This window comes from Eumetopias jubatus, unplaced genomic scaffold, assembly GCF_037043125.1.
Source record: "Eumetopias jubatus isolate StellerSeaLion01/CBP00866 unplaced genomic scaffold, mEumJub1_p1.0 scaffold_8, whole genome shotgun sequence".
NCBI lineage: Eukaryota > Metazoa > Chordata > Mammalia > Carnivora > Otariidae > Eumetopias > Eumetopias jubatus.
The window spans coordinates 89668777-89692458 of record NW_028274814.1 but is presented as its reverse complement, the minus strand read 5'-3'; the positions used below and the strand labels follow the sequence as shown (position 1 = coordinate 89692458).

Genomic DNA, 23682 nt, shown 5'->3' with positions numbered 1-23682 from the left:
CCTTTTGAATTTACGGAATAGATTTTTTCCTAACCCAACAGATCATTAAAAAAAAGTTGACTTTAAAAATGCTTGGAATCCCAACTGATTGTACACTGTATGACAGGAATAATGAACAGATTCTTGATTACTATCATTTTTTTCAATGACTTCCTAGAGTAAGAAGCCCTATTACTTCCAAATAAAGAGTTTGAAAACAACCATCTTACGCCATGCTGCTTTCCAGTGGAAAAGACCATATCACTCCCCTGCTTCAAATCCATCTGCAGAGTTGCTTCTTCCAGGAAGCCAATCATGAGCCTCCTAGGCCTTGACAATGAAAAAGACAAGGGTTGGAGTGCTCCTCAATCTACTCAACTGATGCTAATTAAAAATTACCTCCAATAATGCGAAATTTTAAAACTAGACATTCTCTCAAAGATTTAGGGCATTAGAAAACTATTTTGTTAACTTATTTGTACCACTGGGACATGGTGGTGTCTGCAATCATAACTACTCAGGAGGCCGAGGCCAGGGGTAACCTGAAATCATGATTTTTGAATTCTCTGAAGACTGAATATGCACAAACACTTGCCTACTGGTTTGCCTAGGGAGAGGAAACTAACACTGTTCAAAAATGGAGATGATAAATACCATTATTGCAATAATACTAAGTGAAAAAGAGTTAAAAATACAATTAATTCTTTCTTCATTCACTAGGTGAAATGAGACTTGTAGGAAAGGAGAACAAATAGAGGGGTTATCAAAAGTAGACTTTTTCCAGTTACTCTGCTTAGCTCGTTGAATTGAAACAAAACAAAGTACCAACCTACTACTGCCTATTCATTTATGATGTTTTATTTACTTTATATTCTTCAACTCATTTAATCCCCATGAAATATGGGTCCTAATATTTTCCTCATCTGGTGAGAAAAATGAATTGTGGAAATAACTTATATAGGGTAACACAGATAATAAATAAGAGAGACATGTTTTCAATCCAAGCAGTGTAACTCCATAACCAGTGCTCCTAATCTGTACTATTAATTTTTAATGTGTTCTTTTTTTTCTTCCTATATCATAGTTTTTAGACTGTTCCTTAGAGTCCTTGGATCCCATGAGAATGCTTCTGGGGCCATTAAGGAAAAGTAAGAGAAGGCTGATGGGACTCTATACCCTTTACCCAACCAAAACGACTTCACTACATCTGTTTAAATATTGAGGATAAAATTAAACTTTTCATAGTAATAATTTAAAAAAAAAGATTCTCATACTAAAAGGCAAAAAGTGTGAAAATCACAATTATCTAGACTATAATCCTCATGAGGTCAGGATCTATTTCCGAAGTTTCTCATGTTTCATATTCAATAAATATTAGCTTAATAAATTAAAACTATATGGCAGTACCTATTCTCATCAAAAATATTTAATATTCATTCATACCATTACATCAGAGAAAACCTTGAATACAAATATTCACATTTTTGATGACAGTGCCATGTAACTAATAATATTAAACTAATGTAACTAATAATATTAAAATCACACTCAGATTGGTGCCACTTAGTTTTTAACCATAAGCAATCAAAAGGTTTCATTACCTCAAGGCTACTGATGGGTTAATAAGCATAATCCATTCTCACATACAAAAAGTAGGTATGCTTCCCACACATATTTCTTTAGATATATCAATAATCATACTGCCCGAGGTACTAAATGTCTATGTATTTTTTTAGGATTATTGAATACAAGAAATCACACTGAAATTCAAATTGTCAGTAGAAATATTTTCTGAAGTTCATGAATTCTCTTCAGTTTCACAGAAGTTACAAGGAAACTTAAAAAAAAAGGATAATTGAGGAGACTATCTAAAAAAATTATTTTGAAAAAATCTACTCTGTTAGTTATCTTTAACCTCTTTCATCTGTGGACCTAACAACTTACATGCATGTTCATGAAACAGGGATAAAGGCTACCGAAATCATTTTGTATTCCCTTTAATGGTGAGTTTTCAGCTTCAGAGTGAACATCTAAATCAATCAAAAATCATAGAAGCTTTAAGAAAATAAAACTGAAGTAATAGCTTTTTTAATCGTGGATTTGAATTAAAAGTCAAAAGTAGCAAAAATAAAAACTCAGTTTTTTTCTCTTGCCCAAAGTGATTGGAGATTTTAGCGAAAGTACAGTTTCCAGCCAAGACACAGACATGAAATAATATCCACTGCTTAAAAAACCCCTGAAGTTTCATCTAAAATTTTTCTTACTTTATGATTATTACCAGAAAGTAACAAACTATCACCCTCCTGGCTAACAAACCTCACTCTTATGGCTCTAATTTCAGTTGAAATGGAACATGTGAAGGCGATATATATTAAGAGAGGGTCAGCATTAGATTTACAAATTTATTGTAATAAAACTGTTTTGAAGTGAGGCAATAACTAATAGAATGAAGTTTCTGATACCTTAAACATATACAAGAAAGTTCAACAAATGCCAAATCCAGCTCAACAGAAGTGATCAGAAGATTTAATTTTAATACTCATTTTTAAGAAATTATAGTTAACCATCTGGAGACAAAACACTAAATAAGACTGTATTAAAGGCACAGGAAACTAGAACGTAATAATCCCTTAGAAGGAATTCAGTTTGAATGAAAGCCAGAGCTGCTTCTGAATGATTAGCATGAACATTAACTCTTGTTCTCTTCTGACCAGCTCAAATTTTTAATGCCTAGGCTGTTAAAGTATTTTCTTAATCCTTATAAGAAAACACCAAGGTTGGTTTTAGATTAAAAACAAAACAGAACAAAACAAAACCTCTCAAGCTTTATCAAGCGTCTAGAACCAAAATAATTTTGGCAGTGCCAGGACAGGAGTTACCTAAAAATTAATATGACTTGGTGATTTAAGAAGAGTTTTCTGGTACTGATGTAACCACCATTTATATAAAACACTTTCCAGAGATGGTACTACAGATGATTTTCAGTGGTCAGGTAGAATAGTCCCATAGATATCCAAATAAAATTACAATCTGTCTGGCCTGTACCTATCTCTGAAATCTCAGCACCCACACACTTTACCCTGATATCTAAATAGCTGCCAGAATCATAGTATGTTTTGGCTTGCTCTTCTCAGATGAGTTCCTTTTCTCCTCTCCCAGAAAAATAAAGATAAAAAATTTTAAAAACTGTTTATTTAACTAGCACTAGGATCCTAGAAAAATAATTTTGAATTAAGTAATTCACATTAAAGCATAAATAATATTAATCATCAAAGGTTTAAAGGAAGAGTTTATTAACCCTACACAGTATCTGCTTGAACAGAAAGGCTATTTTCTGAGTGGATCAACTTTAAACCAAGAAATCAGAAATTAAGTAATTATATCCGCTACGCATTTCTAAAAGATTGCCAATTCCTGGTCTAGACAATTTTGACAATTAAATTCTAATTTTCCAAAAAATACTGTAAAGACAATGGTTAATTTAGGAGACAAATGTATTAATGCCAATGTACAAAAGGCATTATTTAGAATTTTGGATTTTGGATGGTTAAAGAGTCCTATACTATTCTCAGATAGTGAAAAAGTTATAATAATGTTCTTAATTAATCTATACTCTGTATTTAATCTATTATCTCTGGAGGATGCCTCCTAGGCATCAGAGATTCAGTATTAAAATATGAATTGAGAAAAGAAAATTACAGATTTAAAAATAAAATTTCAGAATTTGCAAAAAAACCCAACCCCCCCCAAAAGGTTAAAACTGAAGTATCAAAAATAGCATACCATTATTTGGGGCTTTTTGAAATGCAGAATTCTATTTGTAAAAGGGAAATGAAATAACCATCTCTAATTTTATAATTAGTGACAGTGATATTAAAAAAACATATAGATCTCATTACTTCAAAGTCGATCAAAGACATAAATATTCAACAAGCTTCAAGAGGGTATAGACAGAGCAGGAGGAAAAGGGAAGCTCCATGGAGAGACAAAGGGAAAAAAGGGGCAATGATCAATTATATCCCCAAATTAAAAAGATCTTTAAGGGAAAGTAAGATTTGTTAAAATATGTATGCAAAAGGAAGTTCATAAAATTTTCTCATTAAAAAAAAATCTTAATTTCACATTAAGGTAAAAAAAAAAAGATTTAAAAATAAATTTATTTGGAGTTAGAGAACTGGTGACCATGAAAGATTTATTCTCTAACATTCCCACCAATGTCCAAAAAACCATGACAGTTCTACTGAAAATATAAAGGAATGATCTCACTCGGTTTTTCTTTTCAGAGAGCCTAGGTTTTCTGTTTGAAATTATATTTTTTGCATAAAGTGATAGGTAATCTTCTACCGTGTGGTAATCAATCATATGCCACCTAATTGAGGAACTTGATAATATCGATATTCTACTAGCACTAGAATGAATGACTCAAACATGCATGTTTAAATCTTCCATGAAAACAGAAACTCTCAAAACATATATAATACTCATGTTCTGATATGTAAAACTCTATTCTTCTTTTATTGCTGATTTCCATGAAACATATGAGTTTCACTGTGGAAAGACCTACCTGAATAGCTGAGTTCATGAAACATGTATTTCCCAAGTTACTTAGGCCACAGAGGCCTGGCTGTTCATTGTTTCTGCCAGGTTCTGAATAATCATAGTTCTTATAAGCAGTATATGATGGGAGACAATAATTTGAGTTTTTCACACTGGAAGAAAACAAAGAATATATTTCATAATGCAGCCGATTATTACAATATAGTTATATAAGCAGAGTACTTCAAACCGATTTGAGATAGGTGGTCAGTCATTAAATTTTTTTATTAAAAAAATTAACATGTACTTTTAAAGACATGAACCTAAATCAAAATAACCCCTTGATACTTCTCATCCAATCAACAAAATCACTGCATACATATGCCACACCAACCAATACAAACCACTATTATATCTTTCTACCCTTGATTAGCTGGAGCAGCTCCACAGCTCGCTCCATTCTTCACTGCTCCATCAAATTTAAAACACTCAGATTTTAAACACCACCCGCAGCAATAAATCATCTCATTTATGTCCCTTTTACATCCTGCTACTGTAACAGAATGAGAACAGTAGAAACAGGAGGAGTTGTACTTTAGTTACAGGTGAGAGCAGAGATTTCCAAGGCCTCTGTGACATCACTGGTGTGATGCATTGAAGATTCTATTTATAGTTTCTATGCTAGACCAGCAAAATCTAGTATTCAAATGCAAAAAAAAGTCTGGGGTGATCAGGGCTGCAAAAATGAAATGATTCTAAGCAAGTACATTCCAGTATTTGCCTTTTCTTTCTTCCAGTTTGTTAGAAAATGTAGTTTTTTACCTAGATGAATATAACCTTAGGATAATCTGGACTATCAGCATTATAAATATTAATCTTAAAAAAAGCTATATAATTTTCAACCTTCGAGATCAATTTTAGTTAATCAATAAGTTAAATTGTCCCTCTTTCTTTCTACATATAATAAAAAAATAATTTTGTGGAAAAGGATGGATTCTCCCTTAATTTTTAATAGGTTATCTTATAATAAAATATTTACAATAGACAGTTCAGATATAATTCAAAACCGTATTTTCAATCATTTTTTTAATTCATGAGAACAAACCTGAATGAGAATCAAGGTCATGCTAAAAGCAAATCATGATTCAAATAAAAGAATACAGTGTTACAAATAAACATGATTAATTAGTAACCCTGATAATCTCAATTGGCTACAATTTATTCCTGGTATTCTTTTTTAAAAATATTTTTTACTTATAATTTCAAATACTTTCTATTGTAGCTTCTATACTTTCACTTTATTATTTTAACAGTTTAAGAGAATTGTACTACTGCCAGTTATAACAAAGCCTTTAGTAAACACACACACACACACACACACACACACACACACCCTCAACAAACTACACAGGTAAAACAGAACTACAATAATCCAAAACTACACATACAATGCTAACCTAATAATATTTTTACATTTTTAAGAACATACCCCAAATGTAAACAAAAAGACCAGTTCCCAGACTCAAAGAAGCAAAACCTCCTGATACTAAAAAAAAAAAAAAAAAAGTATAAAACAAAAAATAGACTCAAGCATCCTTTGTTTTGTTTTGTTCTGATATGTAAAACTCTACTCTTCTTTTATTGCTGATTTCCACGAAACATGTGTTTCACTTTGGAAAGACCTACCTGAATAGCTGAGTTCATGAAACACGTATTTCCCAAGTTACTTAGGCCACAGAGGCCTGACTGTTCATTGTTTCTGCCAGGTTCTGAATAATTATAGTTCTTATAAGCAGTATATGATCCAGATCATTAACCTTACGATTCATATTTTATATTCCCAGTAACGACTAAAATGCAAGACACCTATTAGCAATTCAATATATGTTCACTCAGTGATTGATGACTGGATTTTCGAATCTAACTTTGAGGACATGTAACAAAAAGCTAAATCCTGTTTTTCTTTTATTCCTATAAGAAGTGCTAAAAATCAAGGTCTCTATATACAAAAATGGAAGGCCTGCATTTCCTACCCATTCGCCACACACAAAAAAAACAAACCCACACATATTCCAGATATAAAATTATAATAAAATTTGAACAGAGTACACTATGTTCAAATGCATGCTCATGCCTAGACACACACACACACACACACACACACACAAAGTGAAAAGACTAAAAAAGCACATTTACATGCTTATTCCTTAAGTACATATTCAGATATCTGTCTCTGCCACTAGTAACACAAATAGATGCTGGAAGCTCTTCTCTTCTTAGTGGCAACAGGATGGAATTTGCTGGGATAGGGATTTTTATTTACTGAGAAATGAACAAAAACTTACTTGCAAAAGCAGTTTGTCTTTTAAAATTTGAATCTTAGAGGATATCTACATTTCAGTTTAAGTGACAAAGTACATATAAGCCTTGCCCAAAGACTGAGACAATCTAGATGCTCAAATGATAATAATAAAAACTGATAAATTTAAAATATTTTAATACTCTATTGATTGGCCACTTGTAACCCACGTTATGTGCTTCCTAATTCAAATATTAAAGTAAGTAATGGAAAATACCAAAACCAGGCGTTCTTAAAACACTTCAGCAAGGTACAGGGAAACCTAGGCCTATGACTATTTTTTTCCTGAAGATGGCAAGCTAGTCCTTATCCTCTATGGCTGTGCTATTTTGCAAAAATAAATAAGTATGCCTGTAATCTTAATGAGAATTTTAGTATTATACTACATTAATTCTGTATTATAAACTATCACCCTAAATGAAGATACATTGAAAATCAAAGTAACTTATTTTTTGGTAAATTTCAGATTGACTTTTCAATTAGCACTTATATTTGACATTATAAGTATTATAAATCTATAATTTAATCCTCATAACTATAATTTTGCTCATTTTGCAGTTAATGAATGATGCTTTCAGCAAGTAACTTGCAAAGAGCCATATGGCTGGCTAGCTCTGGCAGTCTCCAAAATCAAGTTCTTTTTCATAGTTTAATCTCTTACAGGGAGTCATTTCCATTTCAAATAAAAGAGCTTTAAATTAATTAACATAAAAATAGAAATGTGCTCTGATGTGGAATGCCAAGAGTTGCGAAAACACATACATTAAAAAAGATTTTTTAAAGGCAGTGTTATATCAAAGCAAATGTAGCAAGACAGAAAAATGCAGGGAACAAAAGGAGAAAGAAACTGGCGCATATTAAAAATGAATTTAAATTATAATTTGAGGCAAAAACAAATACTGTATAGACTAGCAGGTAAAATTACTACATCAGAGTAAACAACTGATTCTTCATAATATTAGTCTTTAATAAAAGCTTTATTAAATTTATATGAAATAATTCCAAATATACTTTGTTATTATCTTTATGACTAATATCCTTATTTCTGGAAGTGAAAACTTTTTATCTTAGTAATGTATCAGTTTAATTCAAGTCTTGAATTTGTAGATAATTTCATATAACTTGTAAGTCATAACTACTGATTTTAGTATATACTTTGACACTTGTAGAATATTTCCATTTACATGATGTTTCAAAAGTGCACTTAATCTAAAAAAGGTCATTACCCATTTTACATACTTTTAAAGAAACTATGCTACTTCCACAATAAGTCTCAAACTCCCACTTATTTCTACAAGTTGAATGGAAAGAAATAAATTTTATGTGAAATAATTTATTATAATATTAATCCAAATATTAATTCAAATTCAAAATAGTGTTAATTCAAATTCAAATTAAAAAAACTTTCCATTTTACAAATGTTTAAATTTTGTTCTTTACTAAGAAAGTTAAGCTTTACTTTTATTTATTTATTTATTTATTTACATTTAACCTAATTTTATTCATGCTTGCCTTGGGATGGGGAACAGATCATTCAGTAAAAACATACAGTTAAAACAAAATATGTCTTATCATGTACAACTTTTAAACTACAATAATGATGTACCTTAATTACTTCCATGCGCACAAGTCTAACATTACAGGCTTTGTTTTTGTTTTTTTTTTTTTGTAAAAAACACAGTTAAAACTTCTAGGAGCATTTTATAATAAAGTAAGCTTTACTTTTGAGCATGGTGGTACTTCAGTAGCTGTTGGCTATAAAAATTTCCTATTATGAAAGGACTATTTTAGTGCCTAAAATAAATATAAGTAGCGAAAAATATAATCTAGCCATAGAAGTAGAATCATTAAACATATTTCAAACTTAAGAAAATACTTCAATTCCTTTCCCAGTATCTTCTGCAGCCAGAGGTTTTAAGATCCGATTATACCATCATATTTTTACTATGGGAAGGAAATTAAGACAGAAACAGAAACACACCAGACCACATATACTAATATGACGACTCCAGTCAAAAGGTCCCAATACAGTCTATGTTCAATGCAGTCTACATACAATGTTAAAAATTTCTCCGAAGAATAACTATAAATATGTGTTATACCAGGAACTGAATTCTTTTATAGTAAATGTGGGAGCATCTGCAACTGGTAGAAACACAAGAAGTATTTTATCTCCCATGAAAAAATTACTTTTGATGAATTTAATTAAAAGATACCATATAAAATATAAACCAGATTATAGGGGTATTTCCTTTCACTTTTTTGCCTGTGGACATACATTTTTAAGTAGTAAGGAACATACTACATTCCAAGTTTGGATATTCATAACATCTTTGATATTCCACTATTACACGATAATGTAATGTTATTACACTATGATACACGTCTGTTTATAAATTATTAAAATAAGGCAATTAATGTTTTAAATCTTGACACACATGGTAAATTCTTTTCTAAAAAGTTGGACTAATACTCCAACCACTCAAACGAAACCCTTGCAAGAATAAGTATCATTACCAGTGAGACTGAAGTGGAGAGAAGTGGATGGAGTTTTTATGGTTTTAATTTACACATCTGTAGTTAGTTGTGAATTTTTAGTATTTAAAATGTTTATATATTTTAATTATTTTGCTTTTATTGCCTGCTGTATCATTTGCCCATTTGTCTACTTGTCTTAGAAAATTTCTCACTGATCTTTATGACTTTGATATATTAGGAATATTTATCCTTTGTCATTTGTAGCAAGTATTTTTTTCCATTTATTTGCCTTTTCATTTTTGTATGCCTAACAATTAAAAAGTCAATTTAATATAAAGTTTTAAAGAGAAATTCTCAATAGTAATCCAATTTTCCCAACAAAATTTCTTGGATAATCTGCTCATTCTCCATTAGTCTACAGTGTTTTCTGATCTTATGTATAAAGGGCTGTTTCTGGACTGTCTTTTCCATTTCACTGATCTGTCGATGTTCTTGGGTCACTACTATGCTGTTTGAATTCTTACTATGTTTACAACAGGTTGTGATATTTGGTAGGATTAATCCTTCTCATTTTCCTTTCCAAAATTATTTCGGCTGTTCTTATATATTTATAATCTAGGTGTACATTAAAAATTATTTTGTCAAGCCCTCTCTCCACACCAGAAATGAATTTTAAGGGAAAATTAATTAAACCTACAAATGCAATTAATGATGTTATTTTAAAAATTATTTCACAAATAGCCTTAGTCTTTCCAAATTTACTCTTTAGGAAATCAGATGCCATTTATGAACTGGAGAAGTAGTGCAAATATTTAACTACATAGAGTTAACCTAAAAATTAAACAACAATGTAATGTATATATTCAAGAAATAATAAAAAGGTAATCATCTCTAGATTAAAGTTCTTCCCCTGATTTGACTGGACTAATCACAAATAATAAAAGCTTTCTTTTTATCCTTTTCTATAAAAAAAAAAACAACAAACCATGACAAGGTAATGTACCTTCAAGGTAATATACCCATGTCAGACATTATAGTGAAGCCCAAGTGATTTTTAAACTTTTTTCTTATGGCAATATAGCATACACTTTCATGTAACTTTCATAAATTCTGAGATTCTGATTCATGATGGGGCAAGGAAATTGTTTCTCTAAACTTTTTAAAGAAAAAGTGATTGCCTTTTTGATAAAACATAAAAATTTGTGTATGCTTTCCAGGTGAGAATCACTGATATATACTCTAAAAAAAAATACTACAGATTATAGGTGATTATATATCTAGTTCTCAAATGACATCTGAAATTTACACTCTTACTAAAAAACTGAGTTCTAACAGACTTCTGTATATATTTTCAATAGTGTTTAAAAAGTAAAATTCTGAAAGTACTTTATTTTTCTTTTAGTGGATTATTGTAGTATATGTATTAAATCAAGAAGTTTATAACTGTGCTTTCTTTCTTGTAAAGTTACTCCTAGAAGAACTGATCAGTAATTTAAAAGAAAATTCAATTTTAATGCATTAAGACTTTTATCCTATGTTTTAGATACAAGAGATTTTTGAAACCACAATAGGGCGATCAATTAAACAAAGAGTTTTTAAGATTCAGTGCTTACTTTCTGTTGTTGATGTTGTTATAATTATTTGATAGAGATGAAGGAGAGATCTTTGGTAAAGCTGAAAAATTGGATGCACCTGGGGACCTTTAAAAATATGAAAATGTTAAATTAGATAAAAAATGCTGAATTTTGAAATTAATTATGAAATAAAGAAAAGAACAGATGACAATGTATGTAGTAAATGAATGCTGGAAAACAGATTCATGAGCAAAATCACTATATATCCTTGTTTTTCTATTTCCTATGTATTTTTTCATATAAAGAATAATGGTACAAAAGGGAATTATTTTCAAAAGAAATTTATCAAATTAAATATACAACTTGGTATTTATTATTCCTATAAATCTTCGGACTCAATACATCCATTTCTGAGTTCAGGTAACCATTTTCAATGTTTTACAAACAATAATTTCCTTGTATCAGTGGAATTAAAATATCAATTTTTTAAGGAAGCATGTAAAGGAAATCCAATTTGTATCTCAGTAGCTATCATCACATTCTACTTATACACAACACTGACACAGAGATCCAAGGATTTACCAATTCTTTAAAATGTAAAGCAATAGGGATACAATAGCATAAAAGAATTCAAAACATAATCCCGAGAAGTAATTTTTGGCCAAATTATCAATGCAAAAACTGAAAAGACCTACATCTGACCATATATTACTCACCTCACTAATTCAGAATCTTTTTGGAGAAATTTCAATTACTAATGGCTTTTAATCAACCAATATGCTTTATGGGCATGATTTATAATTAACAAACTCATTACATAGGAATGATTAGTTTAAAATACTTATCAGCTCTCTTAAAGATTTAATTTTGTAAACAATTTTAATTTACTAGGCAATATCTAGCCCATGGGCTATAAAAAGCTGTTAGTCTAGTATCTCATTCATCATAAATTCTAAATTAGTGAGGCCCAAAGTGATTGGTTTTAAAAGATTATTTTATTTCCTTTAATCAGGTGCTAATGAGCAGTGAAATAAATGGTCAATGGGATTGAAAGTGTAATCTACAAAATCTGCTTGAAGTCTACAAATTTTAGGTGATTTAGATTTCACCATATCTATATACTTGCAATACATTACGCAGAATACATGGTGGGCAATAACATTTCTTACACATAAAAACTTTTACTTAACTTTTTAAAGTTTTATACATTATAAAATCTTGGTAAAAATTTTTTTTTAAGATTTTTAAAATTTTTATTTATTTGACAGAGAGAGACATGGCAAGAGAGGGAACACAAGCAGGGGGAGTGGAGGAGGGAGAAGCAGGCTTTCCACTAAGCAGGGAGCCCATTGCGGGGCTCGATCCCAGGACCCTGGGATCATGACCTGAGCTGAAGGCAGACGCTCAACTGACTGAGCCACCCAGGCGCCCCAAAATTTTTATTTTAAAGGAGTTTCTTTTTGTTGATACAGGTTGTATATAGGTAGATTACACTAAGTAAGACCTCTATTTAGATGCCTTTCTGATAGAAGACCTTATAACATATTATTTTAGTGTACTAAGTTCAAAACATAAGACATAATCAACGAAGTTTTAATATAAAACAACGTAGAGGACACATTTAAAAGGTTATCTTAATATTTTAAAAGGTACTAGTTTTTAAATATTAATAGAAATACAGAAGTATCCTGGCATTTTTGCCTTCATGTTAAGAATGCTCAATTATCAAAGGAAAAACCCCCCAAATTTATTAGAGATGGAGTTATAATGAATTAAGGAGGTTAATTTTTCAACTTAATTCACTTCAACTTTTCAGAAACAAACTAAAATGTTCTCTTGAATTTTAATTATAGTCAAATTTATAGAAATAAAGATTCATTGGGCTGAAGCACATATATACATATTTTTCCTTTTTCTGCCCATGTGCGGCCTTTTTACTATTCATTAGCAACTCTATCCAAGGATAGTATTAGAAGATTCTATGAAACTCGTTGGAATACTCAAACATTTATTAAATGACTATATGCCTTGCCCTTGTTAAGTACTAGGAATACAAGGACAGACACAGTTCCTGACATCAAACGGCTCACAATCTAACAGGAGAAAATAACACATAAGCAAAATAACTATAAAGCAGTCGAAATTTTATATATAGAAATATAGAAATTAAATACAGAAATTTTAAAACTCTAACAAAATATAAAATTTTGTGGGTAGTCACATGAGGTGATTTAAAACGATGTGCAGAGTTGGAGGGATAGGTGGAAACTAAAAGTGAGAGTATTCCTGGTGGAAAGAACAGCACATGCGAATGTATGGGACTGTAGTATCGATGACGTGTTTAGGGAATTATCAATAAATTCAGTTCGGCTTAAAGAGTAGAAGTATGTAGTGACAGGAACAGAAGTTAATAAGGTAGGCATGATAATAAAGGAGCTTTTATGTTCTATAAATGAATTTATTAGATCTTATTCCATTGTGCTGGGCATGTTGAAAGAGTTTATTTTTATTTTTTATTTTTTTAAAAGATTTTATTTATTTATTTGACAGAGAAAGACACAGCGAGAGACACAGCAAGAGAGGAAGCACAAGCAGGGGGAGGGGGAGAGGGAGAAGCAGGCTTCCCACTGAGCAGGGAGCCTGATGTGGGCCGACCCCAGGACCCTGGGATCATGACTTGAGCCGAAGGCAGACGCTTAATGACTGAGCTACCCAGGCACCCCTGTTGAAAGAGTTTAAAAGGGTATCTACATAATCAGATTTGTGTTCTAGAAAGGTAATTCTTGAAAAAGAGAAAGGAGACTGAGAGATCATTTAGGAGACTGAAATTAATAAAGGTTGGGGCAAAGATCACAGACAAGTGTAGGCAAGGGCAACATGTCTTGGATGTTTAGGGAGTGGTTCTCAAAGAACAGTCAATGGACCCTTAGAGGGCTCCACGATTCTTTCAACATGCCCATCTATGAGGTCAAAACCATTTTCATAATAATATAAAGGCGTTACTTAAGTGTTATTTGGTCTTTTTCACTGGGTGGATATTTGCAATGATACTGCAAAAACAATGGTGGGTAACAATGCTGACACCTTAGCATGAGTTAAAGCAGCAGCACCAAATTATATACTAGAGTCACTGTATTCTTCACTGCCTCCTTGCAGTGGAAAACAGTTTCACTTAAGAGTATCCATGTTGAAAAGATAAAAAACATTGATTTTATTAAATCTTGACCCTTCAATACACTTCTTTTTAACAGTATGTGACGAACTGGCAAGTGTGCATAAAGCACATCCGTTCTATACTGAAGTAACATGATTGTCCTGAGGAAGAAGACTTGTGTAATTATTCGAATTTCAAGCAGAACTAGCTCCTCTTCTCACTGCACCACTCTTCCACATGAAACGCTGTCTGGCAGACATCACCTCAGAAATCAATGAAGGGAGCTGTAACTTCAAGGAAAAACACTGAAAGTATTTGTTGCCAATGATAACATTCACGTGATCAAACAAAAAACAGAATTCTGGAAAACTTGACTTTGCCAATGTGAGGCTCGATAGCTTCCCACTACTTAAAGACTTTCCTCATAAGATTGGTGATGTTTTAACAAATGTGATTAAAAAATATTGTATGATGAAATATGTCAAAATTTGGAATATCTGCATAACTCAGTAAATCAATATTTTCCAACTGCATCAAGTTACACATGATAGATTTTAACTTTTAATAGTTTAACTTTTAATAGTATTAAAAGATCATTGGCGTGGTTTCAGATTCCACACTGCAATTAAATTTTCATCATTAAAACACCACTGGTCAAGTTCTGATGTGCTATCAATTACCTGAAAATATCTCTCTGTGTTCTGTGTATCTGTGTGAAACTGAGTTTTCTTTAAGCACTTCAATCCAAACAATACATCACAATAAACTGAATGCAGAAACACATATGAGAATTTAGCTGTCTTCTGTTTAGTCAGATAATAAAGAAATTTCAAAAATGCAAAACAATTTGTTTTTGAAGGTTATTTTTCATTAAAATATTATTTATGTCAAAATATAATGGTTTTAGTATTATTATAAACAAATATTTAAAAATTTATTTTTGAAAAGAAGTTCTTTGGGTCCTTAATAATTTTTAAGAATGTGTCTCTCTCCATGTCTCAAATAAATAAGTCTTTAAAAAAATAATTTTTATGAATGTAAAGGGGTACCAAGATCAACATATTTTAAAACTTCAGGTTTAGGAGGTAGCATCTGCAAGACTGCTAACTAATTAGATGAAAAAAGAATGAGGCTGAAGGAGGAACTCAAGATGGCCTGAAATAGGGTATACAGGATATGGATTCAAAATTAGGTTGAGGGAACGGGAGAAGGTAAGGTAAAAAAGATTTTAGTTGAATCTTACATGGCAAATCCTACATGACATTTAGAAAAAATCTGGAACCCAGAAGAGCGTTCTGGGCTAGAAAAATAGAATGGCCTATTTCTGTCAGTTCGAGCTGAGGAACAGAATTAGCATACAGTCCATCCACTGACTTTGAGAACCTATTATGGTATGAAAGGAGAGGTCATCAGATGGAAATCTGTGCAATTACCAATGCATTTAAGTTGTGAGCAAAGCTGCTGCATATAGACAGTGTAGCTGTACACCGCACAGTACCAAGGAGGGCCTTTCACATAGATTACAACGTGGAAGATGCCGAAGAGCTGTGCAGCACAAAACCCGCACAAGCAAACATGGCACTCCCAAAGAGGAAGAGCAGCAGCCAGCCAGAGAATTGGTTAGAGAACTGTAAACAGTTCTTGCATCATGGATCAAATTAAGAGAAGTTCTTCAGGAGACATTTATAAAAAGAAGTATTAAAGAAAGGTCAAAAAAAGACTTTGTTAAATCCCGAATGGGTGGTAAGGAATAAGAAGTATGGCGTTTTTAAAGTTGGCTGTCAAAGGAAAAAAAAAAAACCCAAAGGACGGTATTTGGAGGAAGTTTGTGTTTTTTTTTTTTTTTTTTTTTTTTAAACAGGACGGATTTGTATTTATAGGCTAAGGGGAAGATGACACTGGAAAAAAAAAGAAAAAGAATGAACTGTTAAAGTGAGTGTCTACTATATGTGTGGCAGTATGGTAGGCATTTATATATATGTAGGAGGGAGGAGATAATGAAAGAAAAAGCAAGTTCTAGGAAGCACTGGGATAAATAACATTGGTAGAGAAATTGTCCTTTATAGCATAATGATCCTAAAGAGAAGGATGGATATGGTCCACAGGTGAAGCTGAAGTGTATCAACACTTTTTAAGTGCTGTTACAGACATTACGGATGAATGTCACAGATCAGTTATCTATTCTGATTCCAACTTCTGACTAGATTACACATAGCCCAATCTAGCTAACATTTGTGGAGTTAATTTAGGGATTGACTAGTCAGTCTCTGGATTATAATCTGAGCCCTTTAGCTCTATTTCTTTGATGTAATTTGGAAATTACACTGTTCCTCAGCAACTCTGCTCTAGTGGCTTTTTAAGGGGAGGAGAGAAAAAAATTACTCAGGATATTACACACAGACTAGATACTAAGCCAGTTATCAGGTGTTAAACCGATTTTGGCTAGTTTGGGCTAGGTGTAAGGTAGGGATCCATCTCTTAAACAAGACAGAAAACAGTAAAACATCAATGTGGCTGATATTATTTCATGAAGACAGAAAATCAAACTTCATGCCGGACAAATGCAATATTTGAATTGTCCTATATCCAATGTTTCAACTAAAAGCACACAATTCAAGGCTGTAAGTTGAACTTTTTACTTCAACAGAAAAATACAACTTGATAAACTAATTGAATATTCTTGATAAATTAACTAATAATTAACTTACATGAAAACCTAATACCATATTGAGCAACCAAAATACAGAGATGTTAAATCTGAATGCTGACATAGCAAAACAATTAAAGATTTGTATAGGTATTTTCAAAGCTGGCATAAAACCACCCAGTGCTGTAAGATCTAACATTATAAAACAAGAATTATCTTATTAAGAAAAACGAGCCCAACCTTAAACCTTCTCATTTCTAACGGATAAATTCTTAGAGAAAAAGAAAAATTTAAGTCTCTCTAAAAATTAAACACTTTTACTATGGTGAGATTACAGTTCAACAAGCCCTTTGCTGTGTGCCTCTCATATGCCAGGCAGTATGTTAGGTATTTAAAGATAAATGAAAAAGAGTTTAAGAGAATTTATATATAAATTGCTTCTCATAACTTTATTTGTTCCTTATTTTGACTGTTATCAATGGTATTTTTAACATAAAACATTCCATTTTAAGAAAATAAAATTAGTTACTTTTCTTCAGCCATCATGAATCCCAGTACCAAAACTGCAACCCATTTTATTTTCAACATATTATAGAGATTTCCAAACAAACACAAGTCCTCATGTACCCAGTACCAGAGTGTACATTCGGTTTCAAAAATTATTAACAACCTGCCACTTTTGTTTTATCTTTATCCCCTTGATCTCCCCCCCCTGCCATGTTTTTGCTGGACTATTTTAAAGCAAATCCCAGACATTTATTTCACCTGTATTTTTATACACACACACACACACACACACACACACACACACACAATGTACAATGGAGTATCATTCAGCTATAAACAAGAATGAAATCTTGTCATTTGCAATGACATGGATGGAGCTAGAGGGTATTATGCTAAGTGAAGTCAGTCAGTCAGGGAAAGACAAATACCATATGATTTTACTCATGTGTGGAATTTAAGAAACCAAACAGATGAACATAGGGGAAAAAGAAGAGAGGCAAACCATAAAACAGACTTAACGACAGAGAACAAACAGGGTTGCTGGAGGGAAGGTGAGCGGCAGGATGGGCTAAATGGGTGATGGGTATTAACAGGGCACTTGTGATGAGCACTGGGTGTTATATGTAAGTGATTAATCTCTGATTTCTACTCCCGAAACTAATATTACACTTTATAATTGGAATTTAAATAAAAACTTGAAACAAAAAATTACAGTATATATCCCTAACAGGTAAGAGATCCTTTTTGATACCACTGTCTGTTCCAACTGAATACTCTGTTCATGTTAACTTTTTTCACCAATTGTCTTAAAAGTATCTTTTCTCCCCAGTCAGTTGATTTGAATCAGGACCCAAAACAACTCCATACATTTGCAGATCAATTTTGATAACTTCAAAAGCCCTTCCTTGCTCCTGCCAGCTAACTTCTCCTCTGGTTTCACCTTACAGTGACTAAATTTATTTTACATTTGAGTGATTTCTGTATCTATTCATATAGTTAACCTTGACTCATGTGTATTACTGCAAATTGCTCAAATCCTTTTTGGATCAAACCAGGGAACAAAAAGAAAAAAAAGAAAGAAAATATCCAGTAATTATTTGTGAGTACCTGTGCATATCAAGCATCTATATAAGAACCGTAAACTTAAATTATATTCATTTATGCATAAAATACACTGTCTAAATTTCCTAACTTCAATTAAATCTGGATACAGCTTTTAAATTTCAAATCTAACACTAGTTATTGAACTCAACTGTGACCATGCTGTTTGGCAAAACTTGGAGACATGGTACGGGCAACTAGATTGAAATTATCTTTCCACAAGAGAAAGCTGGTACAGTGTTTAGCTGAAGGAAAAGATTTATTTAATCCATGTGCATTTTAAGCATTTCAAAGGAGTGTGCATATAAACTCAGGATCTTAATGAGTATTAAAAGGAGAACTTCAAAGTACAGTCATGGGGAGTGTGTTTATGTGTAGGCACAAGCATTTCTAAAAAGGATTTGGAGTTTGGATAGCTAAAATAACCAGAAAAAAGCAGTTTATTTGGTAAATAGCACACAGGAACTTCCTTTTAACATTATTATGATGCCTATCTTTAGGTGACAAATACCTAGGAAAGGAGGTATATATCCAAATAACAAAAAAACTAATATGGCACCAGATTAAGTTTATACTTAGTGTTTTGGTCACCAATTTGGAATTTTGTTAATCGGAACAACACAGATGGCAGAGACACAATGTATGAGTAAGAACTACTAGCTTAGTTTTCCATTTGATTATTTTTGGCCTCTCATGCCTTATGTAGTTAATTTTGGATTCTCCTTTGGATGTTTTCTAGCCCATGAAAACTGCCTTTCACAATCAATTACCCTTAACTTTTATTCACAAGATACTTAATCACATGTCTTCTGTCAATATTTTTGAATTAATGAAAATGTCTGAATGTGCTACTCCCACAAGAGGAATTTAGGTTTTTTTCTGTAATATTAATAATCTCAAAGCCATTCTCTGAAATAACTATACCTAAATAAAAACATACAGAAAAAAATTAATTGTACAACTTAGAATTTAATAGAGTTGTGTCTCAGAAGCTATGGCTAAGGGATAAATTTTAACATTCAACAAACTCTGGAAAGTAAGGGATATAATCTATTGATTAGGTTTCTCCTCTCTTTAGGAACCACTATGCTTTTATAATTATTCTACTTTAAAATATTTTTTTAGAAATATAAGATTTAACTGGGCATATATCTCCCACTGAATAATTACACTATGTACCTGATGCCAACATGTCAAATTTAACAGAACAGAAAACCTTGCGTTAAAACTTTTCTAAGGTATTACTGCAAAATACTATGTTTTGAGAGGTTGTAAGAAATCAGAAAAACTAGATTAGAAATGCAAGTTCTGAAAAAAACTAAGCACTTGAGTATTTTAAAAATACAACATGAATATAAAGACATAAATTTCAAATCACATGGTATCTAGCAGAAAAATCCAGACAGAAAACTCTTGAGTATTTTTTTGGTAGCTTTAGATTTCTAATGCAGATTTTGGGTTGTTTCAGGGTATGTGCATTTTTGTAACTACAGGACTACATATTTTAAACAAAATTATATTTTACCCTTAACGTTTTTTAATATTTAGCATTTCTTCTCAATTTAGTAGCACAAACATTTAGCTTTAGCTGAGGATATATGGTCTCAATTCTGATAAAACTGGGCTGAGGACATTCCTCTGTTTCAGGAAACATATGCCTACTTGTTCATAAGCAGCACCTAAAAATGCAGATTCCTGGGCCCAACATAAAGATTTATCTTTATATTCTGTTCATCCTATGGTGGTCCACACAGTAAATATTAAGAAACATTACCTACAAAATTTCTCAAAATGGGATACTAAGACCAAAAGCATTAGAATCACCTGTGAACTTACTAGAACCGTTAATTCAGGAGCTCCACTCCACCCAGCACTACCAAATCAGAAATTCTGGTGATGGGGTCTAGGAAACCATTTTTAACAAACTCAACAGTGATTCTTTCTTCTATCACCATATTACAACTTGTAATATTTTTCCTTCAACTTTTGATACTCTCTGTAGGAGCTGGTTATGTAGTAAGCAATATGAGCACTGGACAAATCCCAGGTTAGTGATGATTATTAGAACTACTAGCATCTTCACACCATGTTGAGAACCAGGGGTTATATCCTGACAGATAAAATAGCAATTTTGAGTTTATAAAACAGAATGTTATATATATACGTGTGTATATATATACATATATATATATATATACACACACGTATATATATGTATGTTTGTTTGTTTAAGATTTTATTTATTTATTTGACAGAGAGAGACACAGCGAGAGAGGGAACACAAGCAGGGGGAGTGGGAGAGGGAGAAGCAGGCTCCCACTGAGCAGGGAGCCTAATGTGGGGCTTGATTCCAGGACCCTGGGATCATGACCTGAGCCGAAGGCAGACGCTTAACGACTGAGCCACCTAGGTGCCCCCAGAATGTTCTATGTATTAGTATCTTGAAATTTCCTTCTTGAGGGCCTAAGATTACAAGCCCTCTGCTGGAGTTAAATTTGTCTAAGTTACAAGTGCTTATAATGTGGCTTCAATAAATACAGAGAATTCCACTTTTTAAAGCTGGCATTCATCCAGAAAAAATAATGTGCATGTTTACTTTACTTATAGATATATAAATAAAAGAAGTGATAATTCTTTAAACTTTTATTTTTCTAATCTGTACTATTTTCCTCTACTCTAAGTGCTTTCATTACATTCTTAAATATATTTTCATGTAATGTGTTCTGTTTTAAATTTACATAAATAGTACTGAATTAAAATCTCACTTTTTTTCTTTTCTCTCAACTGTATGTTTTAACCGTATCAGTTTTAAAGATCTCACCATTGTTACTTTTACCTGCTGCATTGGTATTCTACAGCATACCACCATTCATTTTTCTCTCTTTCCTTTTTTGGGGGGGGAGGGGCAGAGAGAGAGGGAGAGTGAGAATCTTAAGCAGGCTCCAACCCAGCATGGAGCCCCATTCTGGGCTCAATCTCACCACCCTGAGATCATGACCTGAGCCAAAACCAAGAGCCAGACTCTTAATGGACTGAGTCACCCAGGTGCCCCTCTTTTATTTATTTTTTAGAGGATTTCTGCTTTGTTTCTGTTATTGTATAGCAGTTCTTTCTACATTATAGGTATTATTCTCATGTAGGTTTTAGATATTAAAAAACTGACATTTGACCTTTCACTTCAATGTATGGTTCCTATAACAGAAATACTTAATTTTGATGTAATCAAACCCACTAATTTTCACATTATGTTCTCTGTTCCTAAAATACAGATATTCTCTGAAATTTCTTATGAACTTTGACATCTAAAGTTTCTTTTTTTTTAAAGATTTATCTATTTATTTTAGAGTATGGGCAGGCACACAGAAGTGGGAGAGGGGCAGAGGGAGAGAATCCTCAAGCGGACTCCCTGGGGAGTAAGCAGCCCAATGCAGGGCTCATCCTCTAAGATCATGACCTGAGCTGAAACCTAGACGTGGATGCTCAACAGAATGAGCCACCCAGGTGTCCCCAAATTTTACATTTTTTGAGTTTATCATGTGTAAGGTAGTGATCCTGTTTTTTTTCTACAAATAGCTAGCTCTCCTAATAAAATCTAAGCACCAATCTGCTTTAAGCAATCTGTTTCTTACTGCCTAGGGGTGCCACTTAATCAAGTTCTCATATATACATGAGGTGTTTTGTTTTTTTTTTAACTCATTAATTTATTCCAGTGTATTTGGTCTTTCTTTTGCTAGCATCATACTGTTTTCATTATTATAACTTTGTAGTAATCCTCACTATCTAATAGGTCCAGTACTTCTTTCCTCTTCTTTATTGAAAGTGACTTAATCTTGGACCTTTATTGGTAAATGTTAATTTTAGAATGAGTTTGTGAAGTTTCTCACACACACACAAAAAAAGTCAGGATAGAATTTTTAACAGGAGACAGTGACATGATAGATTTAGAGAAACAGGCATCACTAGGTTAAGGCATATCGTACATGATAATCTTTTGTCTTTTTTTTTTTAAAGATTTTATTTATTTATTTGAGAGAGAGAATGAGAGAGAGAGAGCATGAGAGGGGGGAGGGTCAGAGGGAGAAGCAGACTCCCCACTGAGCAGGGAGCCCAATGTGGGACTCGATCCCGGGACTCCTGGATCATGACCTGAGCCGAAGGCAGTTGCTTAACCAACTGAGCCACCCAGGCGCCCGTGATAAACTTTTGTCTTTTAATAAAGTTAGTTATTTCCCATGAAGGTTTTATGCATTCCTAATCAGGTTAATCTTTGTTATGCTATTTTTTTTATTATGTTATGTTAATCACCATACATTACATCATTAGTTTTTGATGTAGTGTTCCATGATTCATCGTTTGCATACAACACCCAGTGCTCCACTCAGTACGTGCCCTCTTTAATACCCATCACCAGGCTAACCCATCCCCCCACCCCCTCCCCTCTAGAACCCTCAATTTGTTTCTCAGAGTCCATAGTCTCTCATGGTTCATCTCCCCCTCCGATTTCCCCCCCTTCATTCTTCCCTTCCTGCTATCTTCTTCTTCTTCTTCTTTTTTATTCTAACATATAAAGTATTATTTGTTTCAGAGGTACAGGTCTGTGATTCAACAGTCTTACACAATTCATAGCACTCACCATTGTTATGCTATTTCCTAAGTGGGTTACTAATGGTATACAGCAGGGGTCAGAAATCTATGGGTCACAAGCTAATTCCAGTTTGCCATAGTTTTGTGTAAATAAAGTTTTACTGGAACACCCATTTGGTGACATAATGTCATAGCATGAAAGCAGCTATATTGGTAGAGTTTAGTTGAGTCAGGTACCATATGGCCCACAAGCTGAAAATATTATCTGGTTCTTTATAAAAAAGGCTGCTGACCTCTGGGTATAAAAACATATTAATTTTTTATAATACATTATATGTTAAAAAAAAAGAAGATAGCAGGAAGGGAAAAATGAAGGGGGGGAAATCGGAGGGGGAGATGAACCATGAGAGACTATGGACTCTGAGAAACAAACTGAGGGTTCTAGAGGGGAGGGGGGTGGGGGGATGGGTTAGCCTGGTGATGGGTATTACAGAGGGCACGTACTGTGTGGAGCACTGGGTGTTATATGCAAACGATGAATCATGGAACACTACATCAAAAACTAATGATGTAATGTATGGTGATTAACATAATTTAAAAAATGAGATAAAAAAACATTAATTTTTATAATTTTTTAAAAGATTTGAGAGAGCATGCATGAGTGGGGGAAGGGGCAGAGGGAGGAGGAGACTCCCCACTGAGCAGGGAGCTAGACATACGGCTTGATCCCAGGACTCTGGGATCATGACCTGAGCCAAAGGCA

The 23682-nt window shown here is 32.8% G+C and overlaps 1 protein-coding gene across 3 annotated transcripts in view; it reads right to left on the bottom strand.

The window, feature by feature from the left end:
* USP15 (ubiquitin specific peptidase 15) overlaps nucleotides 1–23682 on the bottom strand; it is a 114441-nt gene that overhangs the window by 36137 nt on the left and 54622 nt on the right. Inside the window, exons 7-8 of one of the 3 annotated variants that reach the window (XM_028110804.2) lie at nucleotides 10966–11052; nucleotides 4544–4688 (exon numbers count right to left, since the gene is read on the bottom strand). In XM_028110804.2, coding sequence (XP_027966605.1) covers nucleotides 4544–4688; nucleotides 10966–11052 — 232 coding nt within the window. Of the gene's footprint in view, nucleotides 1–209; nucleotides 363–4543; nucleotides 4689–10965; nucleotides 11053–23682 lie in introns of those variants that run through there. The other 2 variants (XM_028110805.2, XM_028110807.2) reach the window with 2 other exon arrangements.